Source organism: Dryas octopetala, chromosome 4, assembly GCF_963921425.1.
Source record: "Dryas octopetala chromosome 4, drDryOcto1.1, whole genome shotgun sequence".
NCBI lineage: Eukaryota > Viridiplantae > Streptophyta > Magnoliopsida > Rosales > Rosaceae > Dryas > Dryas octopetala.
In genome coordinates, this window is record NC_141369.1 from 9,272,570 (window position 1) to 9,295,681 (window position 23,112).

Consider the following 23,112-nt stretch of genomic DNA (forward strand, 5'->3'; position numbering starts at 1 on the left):
GCAGCAAGCACCTGGGAAACGTTTCATCAGCACCTTGATGTCTTCTACAAGCACACCATCTGCAGCCATACATAAGCTCGGATTGTTCACATCTTGCACCACCCCTTCGGCATCAAGTTCCAGGATGACGTTTTGAAGGCCCACATCGGCAGCCAGCTGTAGCCCAACCAGAGCAGCCATGAGTTCCGTTGTGCGAGGGGCGAGAGGAGTGAAAATTAGTTTGGTGGCCGCAAGGAGCATAGCGCCCTCACTGTCACGGATGACCACCCCCAGCCCCCTGCGATCCGCCCCCTTCCCAGTTGCACCATCAGTGTTAATTTTTGCCCACTCCAAAGGCGGCGGCTCCCAGTGACCCCTAGGTGGAGTCGACACAGCTGGGAGGTTTTGGGGCATGTTCGCAGAGTCATATTCAGTAGCATAAGAAACTAGTCGATCAAAGATAATCTCAGCCCGTTCTTCAATCTGATTGAACACCCACTTATTTCTAGAATTCCATATTCCCCAACAGAGATAGGCAAACTGAGTTAATTCCCTTGTTGAGAGCACTGCTTGCGCAAATTCCAGAAGACTAATGAACCTTCCATCCATTCTCATCCCCACAGCATTACTAATAGCAGAGAGCGCCCACACCTGTTGTGCAATGGGGCATCCCCATATTCCATGTAGGACCGTTTCATAGGCGGAATGGCAGCGAGGGCAGTCAGGGGATTGAACCAAATGCCTTTTAAATAAGCCCACTCCACATGGGAGCACTTCAAGGCAGCACCGCCATAAAAATAGCTTGATTTTACCCGGAATTTTAAGCTGCCAGATACCCTTCCAAAAGCGATGGAGTGATTGCATCTTTGAAGCTTGGCCATCCATGTTACTGGGGGTCTGACGATCGAGCCAATAACCACTGCCAACACTATATTTGCCATCTCTTGTATAATGCCAGAACAATCTATCTGGTTGCTGGAGCCTACCGAGAGGGAGGCTGATGATCGCTTCCACCTCTTGAGGCCAGAAATGCTGCTGAAGTAATGGGACATTCCAAAGCCCTCTGGGGGTGATAAGGTCTTTGACGCGTGTGTCAGGGGGCAGGCTCATTGGGGATTGTGGCATAAAAGTGGTAGGGGTGGGCAGCCATGCATCACTGTATACACGAATGGAGGTGCCATCACCCACTCTCCATCGCAAGCCTTTGTGGAGCAGCGTACGTGCCCAGTGGAGAGATCGCCAAACAAGAGATGGCTGAGTGCCCAAACCGGCCGAGAGAATGGAGCCATTCGGATAATAGCGGCTTTTCATAACCCGGCCAACCAGAGAGTGAGGATTCAACATTAAGCGCCAGCTCTGTTTTGCAAGTAAAGCCCGATTAAAGCTCCCGAATTCTCTGAAGCCCAACCCACCTTCCCATTTCGGCTGGCATAGCTTGTCCCATCTAACCCAGTGGATACCCCGAGCCAAATTCTCTTTCCCCCACCAGAATCGGGCAATGAAGGAAGTGATAGTTTTTTGAACCCCTTTCGGCATGCGAAAGATACCCATATAATAAGTAGGAATCGCCTGTAGGACAGCCTGAATAAGGATAGTTTTTCCAGCCCGTGAGAGAAAGCGTTCTTTCCATCCTTGAACACGTTGCCAAACTCGATCTTGAACAGTTTTGAAGAGCTTCTTTTTTTCCCGTCCAGCCACAGTGGGTAGGCCTAAATATTTCTCATGACAGGCAACAATAGGTACATGTAGACATTGCGAGATAATCACCTTGATTAGATGAGGAGTATTCGAACTGAAACACACAGCAAATTTGTCGTAATTGACTTTTTGACCCGACGCCTCTTCGTAAGCCCGGAGAACATCCCTAACTGCCAAGCAGGCATTGACAGTAGCCTCCAGAAAAAGGATACTATCATCTGCGTAGAAGAGGTGGGATATGGAGGGTGCACGTGCAGCTACCCGGACACCGAGGATTCTTCCATTGAGTTCGGCATGGTGAAGTGCCAGGCTTAGGCTTTCCCCACAGAAGAGAAAAAGATAGGGCGAGAGTGGGCATCCCTGTCTCAGACCCCTTTTCGGGGTAATAAAACCCAATGGGTTGCCACGCCAAAGGACAGAGAAGGACACCGTTGAAAGACAATCCATTACCCGATTAATCCATAGATCATGAAAACCCAGCTTCCGCAAAATGGCCTCAAGAAAGTTCCATTCCACCCTGTCATATGCTTTTGCCATGTCAAGTTTAATGGCCATTTTAGGAGTATCATTCGCCCTTGTGTGCTTTATGGTGTGGGTGGTTTCAAAAGCAGCGATTACATTGTCCAAAATCTGTCGACCCGGAACAAAAGCACTCTGGTTCTCAGATATAACATGGGGTAGCAGTACTTTGAGTCTGTTTGCGAGTGTCTTCGCTACCAGCTTGTATAAAACCGTGCAGAGGCTGATGGGCCGGAACTCTGTGACCCGCTTTGGCTCGTCGAGCTTAGGAATTAAAGCGATCAGCGTGTGGTTGACATCCCTGGCACTCGCTTCACCATTAAGAATACGCAGGCAGAAAGTGGAAACCTCATCTCCAACAATATGCCAATAACGTTGGTAGAAGAGAGCAGGCATTCCGTCGGTCCCAGGTGCCTTAGTGGGGTACATTTGCTTGAGGGCCGTTTCGATGTCAACCTTTGTATAAGGGTGTATAAGCTGCGAGTTCATTTCAACAGTTATTTTGGGTTCAATCAACCCCAGAAAGCGCTCCATATCGATGCCACCTGTGGAAGCAAATAAATTAGAGAAATAATCACAGAACATAGTACCGATCACATCCGGATTGGTGACCCAAATATTTTGGTCGTTCAGCAGACCAGTCACTGAGTTCCTTTTCCCCCGTGCCCGGGCCTGTGCATGGAAATATTTAGTATTTCTATCACCCTCTGTCAGCCAGGTTATTCGCGATCGCTGTCTCCAGTAAGTTTCCTCCCCCGAGATCAGAGTGTCAAGTTGTTTTTCTGCTCTCATTTGTGCTTGAAGAGAGCCCTCATGCAACGGCTGAGCCTTGATATGCCTCAACTCATTTCGAACTCGGTTGATAGCCTTCCTTTGAGCCCCATAGAACTGAGCGCTCCAAGTAGATAGCCGCCCAGCACACTGTTTGAGTCCATCTTGCACCGACTGCTCCTGCCGAGCAGCCCCACCCCAAGTGTCTGCGATGATTTCTTCACATTCGGCCTCCTTACACCACATTTGTTCGAAGTGGAAGCGGCGAGGGCGTCTGCCAGGGGTGATCGGTGTGTTACATGTCAAAATCTCGGTCAGAATGGGGATATGATCAGACCCTGTGGCCTCCAAATGGTGTGTGCAAATATGACTGAAATGGGCCTTCATAGTGGCGTTAACAAGACAGCGGTCCAAACGTTCTCGTACATAGACCATCCCATTCCTGACACATTGCCAAGTGAACTGATTTCCAACATGCCGGGTAGATTCAAGCTCACAATCCAACAATACCTCTTGGAAACCTCTCATCTGCCCCTCCGCTCTCTCAAGCCCGCCCTCTTTCTCCTGGGCAACCAGAATCTCGTTGAAATCCCCCATTACGACCCATGGTCCTCTCCTCATATTACATAGACGTCGTAAAAGTTCCCATGAGTGGCGCCGTTGTCCGATCATAGGGTTGCCATAAAATCCAGTAAATCTGAAGCTGTAGAGGGTGGGTGTCTCAATCATCATGTCAATATGTCCCTCCGAATAATTAAGGAGTCGGAGATCCCATCCCTGTGACCATAGGAGAATGAGGCCTCCGCCGAGACCACGTCTACCTACCCGGATGCTTCCTTTCATTCCCAATTTTACATGTAAATTCTCCATTTGATACTCTGTCATCCGTGTCTCCATCAAGAAGACCACGTCCGGCCTTGTCTCCCTTAAAAGATTCTTAAGGGAGTCGAATGTTCGGGGTTGCCGGAGTCCCCGAACATTCCAGCTTAGGAGCTTCATTGTTCGTGGTGGGTCGGAGAGTCCGAACCCACCACTTGAGCCAGAGCGGCTGTATTGTTTTCAGTCACTGCAGTCTTTCCTTTCTTAGGTACTTCCATTTCAGGTAGTGCTCTTCCTTCTGCCTTACGTTTTCTGGTCATGATCATGTTTCCTACAATTTCCCCCCCATTGGAGGGAGGCCTGCTCGATTTGGAGGTGGGTTTGTCTGGTTTCTTCGCCCACACTTTGATCTTAGACTGCCCGGGAGCACTTGCTTGAGTCGATGGCGTAGCCGTAGGATGTAGAACCTGTTTTAACACACTGCTTAAATCCGTGATAACTCCCCCTGGAGGTGTAATTGTTTTTGGGGTGAGGCCATCATCCTCCCCCTCCACTGTCGTTCTCAAGGTTGCCTGACTCTCTTCTTGAAAATATTTCTCCTTTTCTTTTTTCCCCTCCACTACCTTTGGGCGTCTCGGCTGTGCATCCTTTGTCCTTTCTTTCTGGATTTTCTCTGCTGAATTCCCTCCGAAAGTGTTGGGAGGGGACATGGTGTTAGTGACATCTCCTAGAACTTGCTTGAGATTGTTGAAAATACTTCGAACAGGAATTTGTTTATCAGTGTTCTCGGCAGCAGCCCTTCCCCTCACATCATTCTCCTTTCCTTGTCTGGAGTCCTTGTCTGTATTAGGTGACCCAGAAACATGGCCCCCCAGAGTATGTTTCCCGGTTCGATTACCCCCCTTTGAAGTCATGTCGCCCCCTCTTGCTGCTTTACTCCGCATCTCTCGCTCCACCACCTCTTCTACTATAGTATTCACTGCGGCTTCATGCTGTCCTTCCTCAGTACTCGCAGCAGGGGAGAATTTGCCAGGTTCCCCCCGCGCTACAAGCCAGGCCCCCCATTGGTGCAGAGGTTTTTGCTTCTGCTCATTGGGAATGAAAGCACAGTGTTTGGAGTTATGTCCAATTCGTCCACATTCAAAACAAAAGTGTGGAAGCCGCTCGTATCGGAACTCTGCAGTGATCATAACGCCCTCATCAATCAACAACTTCTTGACTCGAGGCAGGGGGCGTGTAACATCGATGCGTACCCGGATTCGCAGAAAACGCCCCATCAAATGTGACTCATATCCCCCTGCGCCTTCTAAAAATTGTCCAATCCCGTCCCCGATAATCTTCCCGGTTTCCTCAGACATGTAATCGAAAGGTAAGTTATGGCATTGCACCCAGAAATCAGCAAACTTCAATTTCATCTGTGATGGGGCGATCCTGCCATTTGGTTCTTCCAACAACACCAAGGCCTTGTCGAAAGTCCAGGGAGCATGGCGGATGACCTGATCCTTGTCCTCCGAGAAAGCAAAGATGAATAAAAAGAGATTAGGTCCAAGGTCTTTCACAGTGATCGTTCCCATCGCATCCCATAGCTTCACCATGGTTTGTTTAAAAGCTGTGCGATGAAAGGATTTTGCGGTGAGGACATGCCCCACTAAGCTGCGTTGCAGAACCTCTGAGTTAACCGTCGAAGTTGGTCTGGCTATCGGAATCGCGTCGACTTCCTCCTCCGTTAACGTCAAGGTCTTTGAAAAACTCGTCTCTATCTCCTCCATCTTCTGGCCACTGCACCAGGCAGGCAGACTCAAGAGGGAAGAGGAGAGGGAGGCACAACCTCAACAGTGACGTCGAGATGAAGGAACCCAAAACCCTAGCCGCCTGCAATTGCAAGCGTTAGAGTCACGGTTTGAAAAAACTCTCGCTTAGAGGGGGAGAGTTCCCTGTACGACAATATATATGTCTTTTCTTTATGCCATGATGCCATCTAAAGATAATCTTTTTCTTTTTTTACAAGGATGAGAATTCCACAAGTCTTTCAAAATCCAAATGACCATGTTTATTTTCTTAAAAAAGAATGTGATTTGTCTCTACCTTATTTCTAAAAATAACAAATGTTTGCTACATTGTGGGACTATAATTTTATAATTATAAAGGCCTAGAGTGAATAAGGAATGACTCATAAAGTAACTAAGGGACCTACTCCCTATTTTAAATAAATACAAGTTCTATGAAGAAATGACAAAATGCATAGGACCCTCAATTGTGTAAAAATGGAGAGACCGCAACAAATATAATATTGGACCATAACTCCCATCAAAGTAAGCTACATCCGCCTAAAACAACTTGAGGGACCGAGCAAGAAACATATTTGAGAGACCGTGAAGAATATACAACATGGCTAGCTAATCCAAAGGAAGGAAAATGGGCACGAGTCCACCAAACCTGTACACAAGGGACCTCCCCCAAGAATGTAAAACACCAGGGACCTAAGAACTCTACGTTCTACTAGGATTCCAACTTCCACACAAATCAAATAGCTTGAGTCCTTCATAAATAAGAACTCAAGCATAGAAGTTTATTCCCACAAGGAGTGTACTTCTCGATGACTACAAGTTCATTGAACTTACAGTCCTAAAGCCATGAGGATTAAGTCATCCTCTATATATACGCGCTTAAAGATTAATCGAAGGTCAAGCCATTTCCTTGAGTTTATAATGATCTCGTTTTCTAACTTGACGTAAACTATAATTTCAGGCCTGACTGCCATACTTACTTTGACTGTTGATCATATTATGATAATGCAATTACATTCCAAATTTCAAATATATGAAAAGTACACCTTATTAACTTTTTTTTTTTTCATTTAATTCACAAAATCACTTAACTTTACACAATGCTGATAGAGATGTTTAATGGCACATTATTTGCTTTCTTTATCTACAATCTTCATGTTTCTTTATCCATGGTGCATCTGCATGTTCTTCATGTGTTAAAACATCATATCAATTCCAAAATTGACCTTTCTACCATTGGATATCTTAACATTCTGGATATTTATTTGTAACCTGTTTAAAAATAAGTTCAAAAGCAACTACACATTCTATAACTGTTATGATCATATTTTCCGCATATGAATGAAAAAAATATATATATTTCTGACCATAACATATCATGTAAAGTTGTAAACGATGAAAATTTATACTAATTTCTATTCAAATAGTGCATTGTTTGGTTACATCAACAACTTATCTAAAATAATAAAACATAGTCGCATAAATTTGTTGAAAAGCTTCTTCCATGGATGATAAATGATTATTTATAAAATGATATACTATGCAGACACACAAACTACTTAAATATCATTTATTTGTTATTGATTGTTGTTCTTTTTATTTTAACCATTAAAGGCGATGGGATCCGAGTGACGATTAAAGAAATAGATTATGATGTTGTTGCTCCCAAAATAGAGGCAAACTCTATTTATGAAATCATCAATTTTCACACTGTGAATAATCGACCGTCCTACAAGGTTCTGCCTTATCCTGCAGTGGTCATCTTCAATGAGAGAACGATCTTTAACAAATTGACAGTCGTTCGCCCTAAAATCTCAATGCACCGTTTCAACCTTATTGATTACAGTCAGCTATCATCAAGAATCAATGTCCACTCATTCCTCACAAGTAATAATTAGATTTATCAATTGTAATCATCTTTCCTAGCTAATTTTCACTACCCAAACCTATATTTAAAAAATGGTTTTACACATTTAAATTGTTCACCATTCTATTTTAAAAATTGGCAGATGTTATGGGACGTATAACTGATATCCAACCTTTGGAACAAAAAAAGATTGACAATGCAAGGATTGAAAGCAAACGTGAAATCCACATTGAAAATATGAGGTGCAATGTTTAAAAAATGTCTATCCAAGTGCTCAAATGTTTTCTATTATGTCTATTGTTGTATTTTAGGTATACTACTTGGAGGTTTGATGCTTTAAAATAGGGTTATATGCTCAAAGGTTTATCCAAGTACGAAACAACAAAAATAGAAATATGATAATTTAAAAGTATATCCAAATTGCTTCTTTTTTCGCCATTCTTTTTGACAATTTCCAGTCAAACCCATATACATTACCTCCCAACCACTGATCATTACATGCTTTTTAGCTTAAACAATTACTTTCATCCCTAAGGGATGACTATTTGACCCAGCAGGCAGTTACCAACAAAACCAAACTTATTTAAGTGAAAAATTTATCAAACTTATACGTACCCACGTAACCCACCCCATAGTATAATGGGTAGGGCTGGGTAAAAATATCGAAATACTGAAAAATACCGATACCGTACCGATTTTATACCGAAAATACCGATGAATTCGGTAACAGTATTGGTTTACAAAATCTGGTACTGACAGTATACCGATACCGACCGTATCTTGAAAAAGTATAATTAAAATAATTTATTTTTATACATTTCTATACTATACTGGTATACCCTAAATATAAAATACTTAGTATTACCTTTCTATATAATTTATAATTTTATATAATACATTTCTAATTTTTTATAATTTATATCAATATGATATAATATTAGTAATTTAGTATATTGTATAATATGATATAATATAGTAAAATATGATATAATATATTAATATCAATATGAACTATAGAGTTATGGACTATTTATGATTTATGTAATTACCTCAATCATAAATGTATAATTTGGTATAATATATTATTATTAGTATATGGTATTAGCCATTTAGCCTAACGGCCCTATTAGGTATATGACCTATACCATACACCTTAAGGTTTAGAAGATGATATAAATTAAAAAACATGTAAACTATTAAGTTATTGACTATATACTATAAATTATAAAAAAACATATGTAATAAAAATAAAAAACTCCAAACCCCAAAGTCCAAACCCCAATTGAAATTTTGAAACCCCAAAATAAAGGATCTTGTGTACTTGCTTTTCCAATCTATATATTTATATACATTCTAGATAATAAAATTAATACCCTAAACCCTAAAGCCCTTTACTCCTAAACCAACCATAAATCCTAAACCTCAAACCTTAAATTCTATTAAATACCCTATAGGCCTAAACCCTAAACCCTAAATTCTATTAATTACTCAACACACTAAATTTATATATAGTAGTATGTATGGTATATGGTATAGAGTATATTAGTATAGAATATATGGTATATGGTTTAGAGTATAGGGTATAGGATATAGGGTATAGGGTATAGGGTATATGGTATAGAGTATACTAGTATAGAATATATGATATATGGTTTAGAATATAGGGTATAGGGTATAGGTCTATTGATTTTAACTACTAAATTTCAATAATTTTTTAGTTTAGGTACCAAAATTAAATAGTATTTTAGATTAGGTAATAGTTGAAAAGTCAAACAAAATAATAAAATAAAAGGTATTAGAATTTACAAATATTACATCATATGCCACTACAATAAAAAAATAAAAATAATATTACATCACAAATATTACATTAACTTATACTATATTGTATTAAAAAAAAAAAAAATCAATCCAGTCACAACTTAACTGTGACTGTCTTGGTAAATTGAAAGAGACAACTCACACCACTATACTATGTATTATTTTGAGTAAAAGTATTGTTTTGACCTCTATTTATATTATATTATAGTATAATTTCTCTAAAAAAAAATTTAATTAAGTCACAACTTAATTGTGACTGTCTCACAACTTAAATGTGACTGTCGTTCAGTCACAACTAAATTTGAAGTTGTGAGTGTCGTACAGTCACAACTAAATGTGAAATTGAGACTACATTAGCAAATTTTCAAGATAATATAAAAGCCTCAAGGGCAATTTTGTCAAAACCTTATAAATTTTAACTAACATCCATCATATATATGTGGGGCAAAGGACAAAAATGTCAAATAAAAAAGGCTCAAATCAAAAGGGCCAACATGTTTGTGACCTAATCTAAAAAACTATATTTAAATTTAGTAGTTCAATTGAAATATTATATGGTGTTCATGCTATACCAAAAAATTATTAGGATTTGGTATTTAATCCTAATTTTCTATTATATAATATATATATATATCTCTCTCTCTCATCTCTCCTCTCTCCGCTCCCTACATCTTATTTTTTTGGCCAGGCTTCGCTCCCTACTTCAATCATGTTGCAATATATCAAATATTGCAACAGTTTAATTGATCCATTAGTTTTCGACCAAAAAAAAAATTGATCAATTAATTTACGTTTTTCAGTTTAATTGATCCATATGTTTTTTCTGTTTTCCTTTTTTTTTTTCAATCATTAGTTTAATTGCAATTTAAATTTAAATTTCAAGTTCATTATACTTGAATTTAATGATAAAAAAAATGAAAAATAAAGGGTTTGGGCAAGGAATTAAATTTCGTTTTTTTAGGGTGTCGAAATCGAAACACATGTTTAATAATTTTTCGAGAAAATTTATCGAAATTTACCGAAATTTATCAAAATTTATCGAAATTTACTGAAATTTACCGAAATTTATCGAAATTTATCGAAATTTACAAATGAACGGTTTCATCAAAAATATTTGGTTCGTCCATGTATTTGATCAAAGTTAGATAGACAAATGATTTTCGATTTGGCTAATTTTTTATAAGGATGATCTATCAATGAAGATGTAAAAATTGAACGATTCAGATCGACACAAAACGACTCGTGTGAGCCCTAATAGAGTATACATCAACATAAATAAGTTGAGATATACTTCAATAGAAAGAGGCTGTACATATATATATATATATATATATATATATATAAAGTCCAATGCTTCTATGGGGAATAAATCAACACTAACTGCCTAAAGAATCCTTCTCTCATAAGAAAAACTTGATCAACGTAGAGATATTAATCAACTGGGCCCCACGGTGTAATTGCCTTCTCGTGATGACACACACTCGGACCATCTGATCTACAATATGCATCAAGCCATCCACCAAAATTAATCCCAAACTAATTGCATGGTCCCGGTTTTCTCTTTTATTGTCTACAACCGGGACCATGCATGGCATGATTTCTCTTTTTTTTTTTTCCTCTTTGATCAGATAGAATCATAGAATTAGCCTTAGGACCTTCTATTCCGCTGCATAGTAATTAAAGCAATAAAACCAGATTATTATAAAAATAAATTAATTGTAATAATGCTAGTAATTACTTCAATCTCTAAATATTTAATGATAATAAGACTAATAAACAGCGTCCATTAAATTCAAGTACAGAAAATATATAATAAAGGATAAGTTTTTGAGCTATTATCATCTCCCATTACATGCTCTTATTAATTGGATAGCACATTGGCGGAGTCTTCAGTTTGGTGCAGTTTAATTTATTTCAGATCCAGCTTTGTTGCATTGGAGGTGCTTCCTACGTGTTGTTTTTTTTTTTTTTTTTTATTTACTTAAGAATCTATGGACCTCCGACGGATGTATTGAAAAGAATAGTAAAGTCGTTTAACATGCAATCATAATTTAGTGCACAAATTAAATGCATTAATCATTTATTGGGCAATTGTTATCCACTTTCTTCAATTTACATCGACATTCTTTTTTATTATTTTCGTTCGGTCATCACGTACTATTTATTTTTTAAATTATTCTTTAAAAATTATTTTTACAAAAAATTAATTAAGTCGGTGGGCCTATATAATTTTCTTAATAAAATATGTGGAGCTAAAAACTAAAATAATCGACTTTCAACGAGGTTTAGCCACGTACAAGATTTGGTACGTACTGCTCCACGATAACATGGAGGAGAACACAGCTGTATAGTCTGTATATATTATTCTGTTTTAATTTGCTCTGGCTGCTCTGACTAGCTAATATTTTGTCTCTACGTACAGTCCATTAATGTCACTATATATTCATCATAATATACATCGATCTCTTCCACATTTTGGGTATGCAATTACTTGAAGTAGCTAGAGCATAGCTAGACTGGTGATAGATATCAATGGAAGAGGCACTACTGGTGAAGAGGGAGGAAGGGAGGGTAGTTTCGGGGTTTCCATGGGGAAGCGGTGCATTTGTGGAGGAAGTAAAGAAGCTGACCACCATGGCAGCTCCGATGGTGGTGGTCACTGTGTGTCAGTCCCTGCTGCAGGTTATAGCGATGATGATGGCGGGACATCTCGGCAAACTCTCCCTTTCCAGTGTCGCCATCGCCACCTCCTTCTCCAATGTCACTGGCTTCAGTCTCCTTGTAACATATATTCTTATTCATTTCATATTAATTACTACTACTTTAATTTCTCCCTGCTATATATTTTGTTCATGATACAGTTTTGTTGTGCTTAATTGTTTTCTTCAATGAGTAATGTATATCAAGCTTAACATCTAATCTCAATCAATATATTATAGTTTAAATAAACTCATCTACATGCACTAGATCACAGCAGGGTATATAAGTGACTTATTAATGATCTGAAATATATGATGCAGTTTGGCATGGCAGGAGGATTGGAAACTTTATGTGGGCAAGCAAATGGAGCAAAGCAATATCAACAGCTTGGAACTTATACATACTGTGCAATAATTTGTCTCACTTTGGTTTGTGTACCAGTTTCTCTCCTCTGGATATTCATGGACAAACTGCTAATATTGTTGGGCCAAGACCCTTCAATCTCACAAGAAGCTGGTAGATATGCAATTTGGCTCATCCCTGCACTATTTGCCTATGCTGTTCTTCAATCTTTGGTCCGCTTCTTCTTGTCTCAGGGTATGATTTTTCCAATGCTCTTGAGCACATCTTCCACTCTGCTTCTACATGTACTTGTTTGTTGGGCTCTGGTATTTAAGTTTGAATTGGGGATTATTGGAGCGGCAGTATCAATAGGTTTATCATATTCGTTGAATACGATCTTCCTTCTGCTTTACATCAAGTATTCTTCAGCCTGTCAGAAAACCCATGTCCACTTCTCAACTGATGTTTTGTTGAGCATTAAGGAGTTTTTTCGCTTTGGTGTCCCCTCTGCTATAATGGTTTGGTAGGTACTTAATTAATTTCTTCTTTTTTCCTTATAGAAAATAATATTCAATACTTCATCTTCTTTACAAAACTCATTTATGTTCACTGCCTCCTTCTTTACTGTTGGAGCTTGTTGATTAATTACTGACATTTTCTTTTACATGTAATTATATTTAATCATAGTCTTGAATGGTGGTCATTTGAGTTGCTAATTCTGCTCTCTGGGCTTCTACCAAATTCAAAGCTTGAAACTTCTCTACTTTCTATTTGGTATGCACACTTTATCTAGCTTCTATTAATTTCATAGTCTATGCTTTATGAGTCAAGTGCAATCAGCTCCTAACCTTTGTGAGCAGCCTCACAACAACATCATTGCACTTCCAATTACCATCTGGTGTTGGTGCTGCTGCAAGGTAATTAATCTCTCTCCTGACGAATATATGAACTCCATTTGAGTGCCAAATTAAAGACCCCTAATACTCTGTTTTGATCCATGTACTACTGCATTTGATCACATTTTGCAGCAATCGAATTTCAAATGAATTAGGAGCTGGCAATCCACATGCAGCTCGAGCAGTTGTTTGGGCCGTGATGTTTCTTGCTATTATTGAAGCTGTCATTGTGAGCACAATTCTCTTGTCTTGTCATTCTGTGTTGGGATATGTTTACAGTGACGATAAGGAAGTTGTCGATTATGTCAAACGAGTGTCTCCACTACTTTCTCTCTCGGTTATCGCAGACAGCTTACAAGGAGTACTTTCTGGTTAGTTTAATTCTTAACTTTTCATCATCATTCATCACTATTGTTATAGTTTTTGTTGTAGTTTGAGAATTAAACCCAATTCCAACCGTCCTCACAATTAATAAACCGATCAAAGAAAATTAAGAAATAAATCGGGCCAATGAAATAGATAAAAGAAATCACACAAGAACACCAAATTTTTTACACATAACGTGAATCAAGCAACTTTAATTGGTCCCTCCTTAATTTGCACTACCAATACCTATGTGTAACTGCATCGTCTAACCAATTACTAGTTAACACTAAAGATGGACCTCGATTTGACCCCATTCCTCAGTAGGATTTCCTTTCTCACTATTGTCTGAACCTTGGAAACATGCCACATTTGTCTTGCTATGTCCACAAATGAGACCTTCCTTAGATACCTATTTTTCAATGCATTCTATTTCCAACCAACCATCAAGGTCTAAGTTCCTATCAAATTATATAAGCCACGACACTTCTCTCCCTTCATTAGGACCATGCATCCATGAGTAATCTTCATGACTTCATCTCGTGTCAAAACCCTGTAGCCCTTGAATGTACGCTTCTTTATCTTGCCTCTGGGAAGAAACAATTATGGATTCGCGGTTGGGTGCATGCATGTACTTTATTGGAAAAATTATTGGATATAATCGATTTATCTTAAATGACACGTAAGTGGACCCACTTGAGGTTTGACCTAAATCTATCCAAATATTTACTGGATAAAGACGATATTTCTCATCACAATAAACATCGATCCTTTAGACTGCAATTAATGCATATCATGCTAAAATTTACACCCTAGCCAACTATATATTTGATTCGCATTAGTGTATCAGATCCATCGCCTAGATGTCGAAGTTAAGGTTGTTCATTGAATTTGCTTTCTAACAATAAACACCTGTCATTTTGTTTGGACCAGGAGTTGCTAGAGGATGTGGGTGGCAACATATTGGAGCCTATGTCAATCTTGGTGCATATTATTTAGTTGGAATTCCCATGGCCCTTGGGTTGGGTTTTCTTCTCCATATGAGGGGAATGGGCCTTTGGATCGGACTACTCATAGGCTCTTTTGTACAGGCACTATCCCTTGCTTTGGTTACGTCCTTCACAAATTGGCAAAAAGAGGTTCGTAATAAAATGATTTCCCCTTCGTTAAGGGATTTATATACTTTGCTTATATTTGTTTGTATTGATCTTGTGTTTATGTCTGAAATGACATAATTTTTTAATATATAATTATATGTTTAACATTTGCCAATATAAAACTTGAAAACTAATCTTCAAACCAAAAAACCAAAAAACTTAACTCTTAAATCCTAATTAACGATATTGCTTTGCGCCTTTGCATATAAGCGCAAATCCAAATTGATCATTGTTTGCGACATAAGTACAGCTGCACAATATGAGTAGAGGATCCCTATTCCCGCCTTTATAAATATTAAAGTTGTAACTGCCCTATTTTTATGCTTATTAAATTATCATTGACAACAATAAATTTGAATTAGAAAATCGAGGTGTCCCCTATCCAACAAACTTTGAGTAATAAAACTCATCTCTCATAAAATAAATCTCAAAGTACATAGTTTGGTATTTATATGAGGGAGCTTTCTAAGCCCCAGCTCAGTAAGTACAAAAATACAATAATGACCCTTAAAGAAATACAAACAGCACAGCTACATTCTGTTACATAGTTAGCCTATTCCAATATTCTGTTACATAATGTGCTGATCGGCTAAAACGTTGAAATTCTGAATGTGGTATTGTGGTGTTAAAATAAACGTTTTTCTGTTGTACTGTAAAGAGCTTAAAAAACTAAACTGTTTTTTTTTTTTTTTGTGTAATTTGGTGCAGGCAACCAAGGCAAGGGAGAGGATATTTAAAGATTCATCTGCTGAGAAAGTTTTAGCATAAATGTACCCAAGAATTGTTTCTTAGAAGAAAGTTGATATAATGTGCACAAGGTTTTTTTTCGATATGCGGAACTGCGGAAGGGGTTTTTTTTTGGGCCAAAGAAGGGGTTTTTAAATTTAGTAAACTATTCATAACCCAGTATTTAGAATTAGATTATTTCAAAACCCCCACACTTAATAAAACTAATTCAAAACCCCCTATTAATTATTTAAACTCTCCCAAAACCCCCTAGTCAACTAACACCCAACTAGGTTTGACCTCTTTTATTTTAATTTTCCGATTTTAGCCCTAGGGTCACTTGTTCTAATTCATTTCTCACACTGCCTCTCTCTCTCTCTCTCTCTCTCTCTCTCTGCGGCTGCCATCGGCGCGTTCTCCGTCGTTCGGCGAAACCGGTCCCATCCTTCTTGCCTCACCTCTTTCTTCCTTTGGCTTCACTCCACTCGCCGTAAAAGCCAACAAAGATGGTGGATCGAGCCTAGGCAGAACGAGCTCCCTCGCCGGCGATTCATCGATTCCGGCGACGATGAGGTGCCAGGCCGCCATGGATGGCTTCCTCTCATCTTACGTCGCCTTCACTGACACCGAGAGGTTGATCGAAGATGCTGCTAAGAACTTGGTGGAGAGAGAGAGAGAGAGAGAGAGAGAGAGAGAGAGAGAGAGGATCACCAATGTTGGTGGGCCGCCAACGAGGTGGCTAGTGGGAGGAAGGGAGTGGTGGGGGTGGGGGTGGAGGGAGGAAAAGGGATTTTCAATTTTTTTTTTTTACTTCTTTAAGGATAAAAGTAAAATATTTGGAGAAATTTTTTTGTGGGTATAGAAATAAAAGATTGTGATCTTTATAGAATTCCAAATAAATAAAGGTTCCAACAAAAAAAAACACACACCCAAAAACAACTACAACTTTGTATATTACCTTATTAAATTATAGAAGTGTACACTCAAACCAAAAAATGGAGGGCAGTAGAACATGAACTATATAGTATGGGTCCATATTTTATATATGTCTGCCTTTAATGTAAAGCATAGTTAGTAAATTCGCATATAATACACGTATTATATGCGTGTGTACATATTTTTGAAAAAACTTTCGTATTTTGGTATTTTTCAAAAGATATGAAAAAAAAAATGTGTATTTTTCAATTCAAACATATAATACACATATTTTTTAATTATACACATATCAATCCCGTATTAAACACGTATTGTTCTCGTATTATCACATATTATTCTGTATTTTTTACATATTATTTGCATTTTTTTGAAAAAAATGAAAAAATTTCAATTTCAATTTTTTTAAAAATATATATATTTTGAATTTTCACTGTACTTTTAAAGCAAATATTTCGAATAATAAACATACATATTTTATACGTATTTTGTCGTCCGTACGTATATTACTAATTATGATGTAAAGTAAATAAAATACTTGAACCTTAATTTTCTGGGAAATACTTGGGTCTCCTGTGTTTTTTTTTTGACATAGGGTCTCGAGGGTTTATAGTGTGTTTGGATAAAGTAATTTTAATTTTTACAGAAATTCATAAATGATGGAATTTAAAACTCCGTCATTTAAATTTCTATAAATTGCATTTTCTATTGTTTGGATATATATATAGAATTTTGTAAATGATAATTACAAATTTTAATTAATCTAGCCCCACTGACTACCCACCCACGCCACCACCTTCCCCACCTTCTGAGTCTCCAACCACACTCGTCTCTCTCTTTCATTCTCTCTTCTCTTCTCTCTACATACTCCCCATCTCTTCTTTACATATTAAAATTCCTTCACAAGATTGATTTTTTTTTTTATCCAATTCAAAGAGCCCAGCAACCAAAAACAAAAAAAGCATCTCCATTAATTGCATCTTCTTAGAATAAACTTGGAAATCAGGTTGGGATCAGATTGATGGGGATCCCAAATGGCAGACCAAACAAAGATTAGCCCAACATATTCCAATCACAATAGTAACTGTTACAAAAAAAAAAAAAAAGAATGGCAAGGCTACTGTTGGAGGGAAGTGAGAGAGAGTTTAGAGAGAGAAATAAAAGAGAAAATGAAAGGGGAGGAGGTTATGAGGGTGGTTGGAGGGAGGGGAAGGAGGTGGTGTGGTAGGTGGAGATGGGTGGGCAGTGGGCTTTATGATTTTTTGTTTTTCTAACCTTTTAATTTCTTAATATTATTTGTGGGAAAAAAATTTGTAAATGTGGCAAAATTTAAGTCACAAATGATTATTAGAGGCCTGAGATCAAAAGTCAGGTATAGTCTAGTAGGAAGAAAACTGGCAAAGAATCCAAGTCTCGATGATGATTGTGGTGGGTGGGTCTTTTTTCTTAAAATCTCAAATGTCATGGAATTTAAAAATGACACCCATTTAGGTGGAATTTAAAGCCAGAATTTATGACTTTCAAATTCCATAATATTTCTGCGTAGAATTCTAAGATTTCCGTATTAATGAGGCCAAACAAAGGAATTAGAGATTTTCATTTCTCAAATTCTGACTTTTAATGAAATATCTAGTTAAATTTATGTATCCAAACACACTGACCCAATTGTCCTCAGTATCTAGTTGGCCAAATAGAAGGTTGACATGTGTATTTTATAAAACTCTCTAACACCAAACACTGTATTTTAGTTAATCACACGTCCAAACATCCATCTTTTCAAAGAGAAAAGAAATAAAATCTCAGTTGCGGCGTTGCCCCTCAACGCCTCCCTCCCTCAGCCGCCTTCACTCTGCTCTCTCTCTCTCTCTCTCTCTCTCTATTGGTGAACAGAGACACAGTTAAAACTCTGAAAGCAAAATGATAAAGCGGCGATTCTATAAGATGGAGCATGGCGACAGAGACGGTCCCTCGAATGCATCTTCATCCTCCTCAGACTCTGAAGTAGAACCAGAACCTACACAAGACTCCTCGGAAAATGACGAAGTCGAAGAACAACTCAACGACGATGCTCAGTCTTGCTCTACATCCTCTGGTTTGTTCATACCATTATTCAACATACCATCAATTTACTCATTACCCTCTTAATTTTTCTTTTATTTATATATATTTTTAATTTAATGTAATTTTTTTAAATTTTTATTTATGTGGGCATGTATCAATATTGCCGAATTGGCTTTATTCGTTCTTTTCTTGGTTTCCAGGATATGAAAGTGAGGATAGCTCAGCAAATGAGGTTCAAATTGACTTGTCAGGTAAGCTTGTTTGAAAGAAAATAAGCATTTTTTTCAGTGGAGTTTGAGTTATTTGCATAGCTATACAGTTACCATATATATATATGTATTTTTTTTTTTTTTTTTCAAATGGGTTTGGAATTGTTTTTGTTGATCTTAATTGCTTTCGAAACAACAAGCCTTGTTCCAACTATTTTGGGTTGGCTGCATGAATTATGATCCTCTTAAGTAAGTTACACACTGCCATATGGTTCCTAATTACCTCTACGGCTCTACCCATGTCAATTTTGGCCTTCATCTTCTTTTAGCACTACCCTCTTCTGAAACAAAGATGAAAAAGAAAACAATAGTAAAAAATAGGAGAACCAGAAGAGGCTAGACTTTTGTATCCTGCTGTGTTCTCATTTTAGATGCCAATTTTACTGTTGCATTACATGATGTATTGTTAAGCATGAAAAACATGTGACCCTTGGTTGGGAAAGGCATAAAGTTGATCTGGAACCATTTGTTCCAATCACATAACACTCAACATCTTGTTATGCCTTTTTGCATTGCTTAAAAGATTTGATGGTGACAACATACTTATGGGAACTCTACTACTTTCAAGAGGCTTCTTGAAATGTTAGAGGGGGGATTGCATGGAGCAATCCGCTCCCCTTTCTATTATCTTATATGGTAATTGACATGCGTAGGCTCCTGGGGTTTTTGGAAGAGGTTCTCATGGAGTTTAGAGGCGCAATTGGGTGATTGGTTCTGTGCATTTGGTATTATGTGCAATTTCACTTTAGTGGAATTCATCTCGCTTGAGCAAGGTTGAGCAGACAGAGAAAGATTTGGAGTTGATCAAGCGAATTGTTTGGTAGCTTTTAGCGCAGGGTGTTTTTGGTTTTTTTTTACCCTAGTTTTGTAACCATAGTCCTATTACTATACATAGGGATATTAGGGATTGGGTTTTATTGTGTGAACGTGTCTAGAAAAGTGCCTCTAGAGAGTTCTTGAGTGCTTGGGCGTATTTGATGTTCTCTTTTAAGAACATTGGGAGGTAAGAAAGATTATCTTCGAGTGTGAGCAAAAACCTGTTCGTTCTTGCTTGTAATCTTTTTCTGCTTTTTCTTTAATTAGTTGATTGGAATTGTCATAGCATAAGGACATAGCCCTCTCAGTGGGGTGACATTAAACACTATTGTTTTGTGCGTCTGTGTTTATTGGATCTTAGGAATTAGGAGGGGTTTAAGCTAATGAAATCCCTAACATTATTTTCCTGTTAGCAGTCCTTATGATATAGTGCATGGAAGGCTATACTATTTGGAAGAAAGAAATTCCTAGGCGATTGTAGGAGAGATTATCCTATATTTTCTGCTCTATTTTTACATGATGTTTGGTGTGGGGATACCTTGACAATTGTCTTCCCTTATTCTGTTGCTGTAAGTGCAGATAAGAGAATAATGGTTTCGTTTGAACTTTGATGAGCAGTAAGGCTTTTTCTTTTTCTTTTTTTTCTTTTGAGAGGAAGAGCAGTAAAATTGTATACACTTTTATTTTCTTCTAAGTTGTATGATAAACTGATATATTGTTGATTGAGATTATAGTTTTTGTGCCCAGCTTGGGATCTGATTAGTGGAACATGCTTGCTGAAGCTATAGGTGTGAAAATGTGCTACCTCATCGGTCTCTTATTCTCCTCCTTTTGTTACTAAAGCCTGTCCTTAAAATAACAGAAAGGAGTCAAGGGACTTGTTTTGAGCAAGTTGATGAATCTATATACCATTATGGTAGCATGGGGAATTCACAGTTTTGGAAGAAGTCCTAAGCTATATATCTTATGTGGCAGTATAAGTTCAGATTTTTCATAGAAGTTTGAAGTTTGTGGAGAAAGATTAGTTCAGATGAATACAACTTAATGAGGATTCTGGGATCAAATTCTTACTTAACTCAAACAAATATTGTCTTCAGGAAGCTACCAAAAGGTTGTACCTTCCTTCTCAGGATAAATTAGGGATTAAATCTAATGTTGCAGATAACTAAAACTTACAGAGAGTTGTGGGATGAAATTCTTACACAACTATTGTCTTCAGGAAGCTATCTATAAAACGTTGCACCTTCTTTTTCAGAATAATTTTGGGATTAATTATAATGGAGCAAATCTAATTATAACCATTTGTCCAAATATTATAATAAGTTCAAAGCTAAAGACGACAGTAGCATTAGAAACAGGAAAATAGAAAGGAAGTGCTCTCTCATTGGAAATGGAATGGTTGATGGTAGAGCCTGAGGTTATGTTATTACTTCCCATAATTGGATATGTTATTAAATATCTTAAAAGTGAAAAAAAAATAATAATAAAAAATACTTCCTCATAATGGATGTTCTTTTTGATAGTGATTACGATGGTCATGACTCAGAACCATGGATCTAAATGGACATCTACCTGATTTTGCTCTTCAATTTGTATGCTAGTCATACACATCATTTGCAGTTCTTGCAATCATGAAACTTTTCTGTTTGCAGTGAATTAGTGATACAAATGTTAAAGTTAGACCATTATAGTTATTAATACATTGGATGGCAGAATGGTATATGATCTGGAGGTTTGAAATTGAAGGTGTTACTGGAATTCTCTAATTTTACATCTGATCATTTGTGGAATTATGGAATCATGCAAGAAACTGTTATCCTATTGAATGAAACATTTGGAAATTTTTTTTCATAACACAACTTATTTTCATGGATGTATGACACCATACTTGGGAAGAATGCATTCCTGGATGTATGACACCATTTTTTCATGTCAGGTATGCCAATAAGCGAAGATGATGCTGAAACTGGAAATGAAGGACAAACTCTTATGGACAATTTATTGCCTGGTAAAAGTGGTTCAGAATTTCTAGAGAAACAATCTACCATCATGGCCGATGAGGAATCATTACCGGTAGATTTCCCAGCCTGTATCGTGAAATGCAAATCAGCTTTTAAGTGCAGGATATGCCCTAGAATTGTCTGTTTGAATGAGGAGACTTTGAGGGCTCATCTGAAATCAAAGGTAAGAAGTGCGGCATAGTTATATCTCTTTAATAGGAATTAAATTATCATTTCCTGTTTCTTATCTCAAGTGTTTCTTATTAAGATGCAATGCAACTTTTGTCAAAATATATATATAAAAAAAAAGAAAGAAAAAATGGAAGTTTAATTGTATTGGATTGTTTATTTTCTTTTTCCTTGTTATGTAGATGAGGAATGCTAGCTGTCTTCTCTATTACATTTTTCCTTCTCCTTCTACCACATGTACACTACTTACACTTTAGTCATTTTTGCTTTGACACATAAATTCCTCTTTTCCTTATTTGCCCTTAATAAATATAACCATTTTTACTAGCATTTTAGTTTTTACCTCCAAAAAGAGAACCACATCAACAGAAATGCAACATAGTTATAACTATCTTTATATTTTGTAATTATGTTTTGTTTAATTAAAATTTTGTTTCTCATAAAAAAAAAAACTACTACTAGTGGTGTATGTAAGCAACATATATGGCTTTATTATGTTCTAGCTGCCAATTAATTGAAGGAAAAAAGTGCAAGAATTTTTATGTGGAATCAAGGCCTTTCACTTGGCTAATTATATTTTTTTTATTTTTGTAGAGACATGCGCGGTCTGAAAAATTATTGGATGACGGTAGGCTGAAGACCATATTGAACAGTCACGGGAAAATTGATGAAGAAGTAGATACTCCTGCTTTCTATGCTCGAATTCTAGCTTCTTCACAGGTTGGTCTGCTTTATACTTGGACCCCTCAAAGATCAACCAGAAGTTTGAGGATCACGAGTCCATGTAAGAAACTAACCCATCTCTGCTATTTATTTCAGGGTTTGCCGAGAAAGAAAAGTAAAACTCAAGATAAGAAGATGCCAAAAAAGAAGGTAAAGACATCATATATCTTAATAATTGCATGTATTTAAGATCTGAAGGTAAAAGTCCATTAACTAGCGATGCATGTTGCAATATGCAGAGACAGAGATATGATTCTAAGAAATCCAAAGGGAGGCCAGCCAAGAGAGGGCGCAAATAGAGAACTGAGTGTTACCCGCGAGAGAATACAACTGCAAGAAAGGAAATGAAGAATTTTCTTGCTTGTACTAATGACAGCATCTTTAAGGTTTTCATCACTTTTGATTGAAGTGGCTAAATGATCACTTGATAATACTTTTCTTTCCTCTGTTTTGTTCCTGCCAAATTTGGGCTTTAATATGGAATTTTATCCTTTTATGAAGCAAAGAATATTTTGGCATCCAAATCCAACTTCCAAGGTTTTTGCTATTTAGAAAATGAAGACAATCAGATTTTGCATTCCTTACAGTTTAGAGACTACTAATTCACTACGGCTATGCTATTCTATAGACTAAACATGCATATTTATCTAGTAGAAACAGCAAAAAGATTTTGATC

General features: G+C 37.4%; 2 protein-coding genes across 3 annotated transcripts; both read left to right on the forward strand.

Annotated features, from left to right (window-relative positions):
- Positions 1 to 5,288: 5,288 nt before the first annotated feature.
- Positions 5,289 to 15,487, forward strand: LOC147286586 (protein DETOXIFICATION 3-like). 2 transcript variants are annotated; one of them, XM_086239405.1, is made up of 7 exons: positions 11,794 to 12,042; positions 12,282 to 12,826; positions 12,991 to 13,077; positions 13,164 to 13,220; positions 13,332 to 13,570; positions 14,496 to 14,701; positions 15,428 to 15,487. In XM_086239405.1, exons 1-7 carry the CDS (start codon positions 11,794 to 11,796, stop codon positions 15,485 to 15,487), a joined length of 1,443 nt encoding a protein of 480 aa, XP_086095531.1. The 2 variants fall into 2 exon arrangements, with proteins under 2 accessions (XP_086095532.1, XP_086095531.1); XM_086239406.1 differs by lacking the exons at positions 14,496 to 14,701; positions 15,428 to 15,487 and adding an exon at positions 5,289 to 5,336 and having other exon boundaries at positions 11,875 to 12,042; positions 13,332 to 13,575.
- Positions 15,488 to 18,145: 2,658 nt separating this feature from the next.
- On the forward strand, positions 18,146 to 22,983 carry LOC147286587 (stress response protein). Its single transcript, XM_086239407.1, has 6 exons — positions 18,146 to 18,470; positions 18,640 to 18,690; positions 21,461 to 21,708; positions 22,308 to 22,433; positions 22,533 to 22,586; positions 22,676 to 22,983. Exons 1-6 carry the CDS (start codon positions 18,296 to 18,298, stop codon positions 22,733 to 22,735), a joined length of 714 nt encoding a protein of 237 aa, XP_086095533.1. The 5' UTR covers positions 18,146 to 18,295; the 3' UTR covers positions 22,736 to 22,983.
- Positions 22,984 to 23,112: the final 129 nt, after the last annotated feature.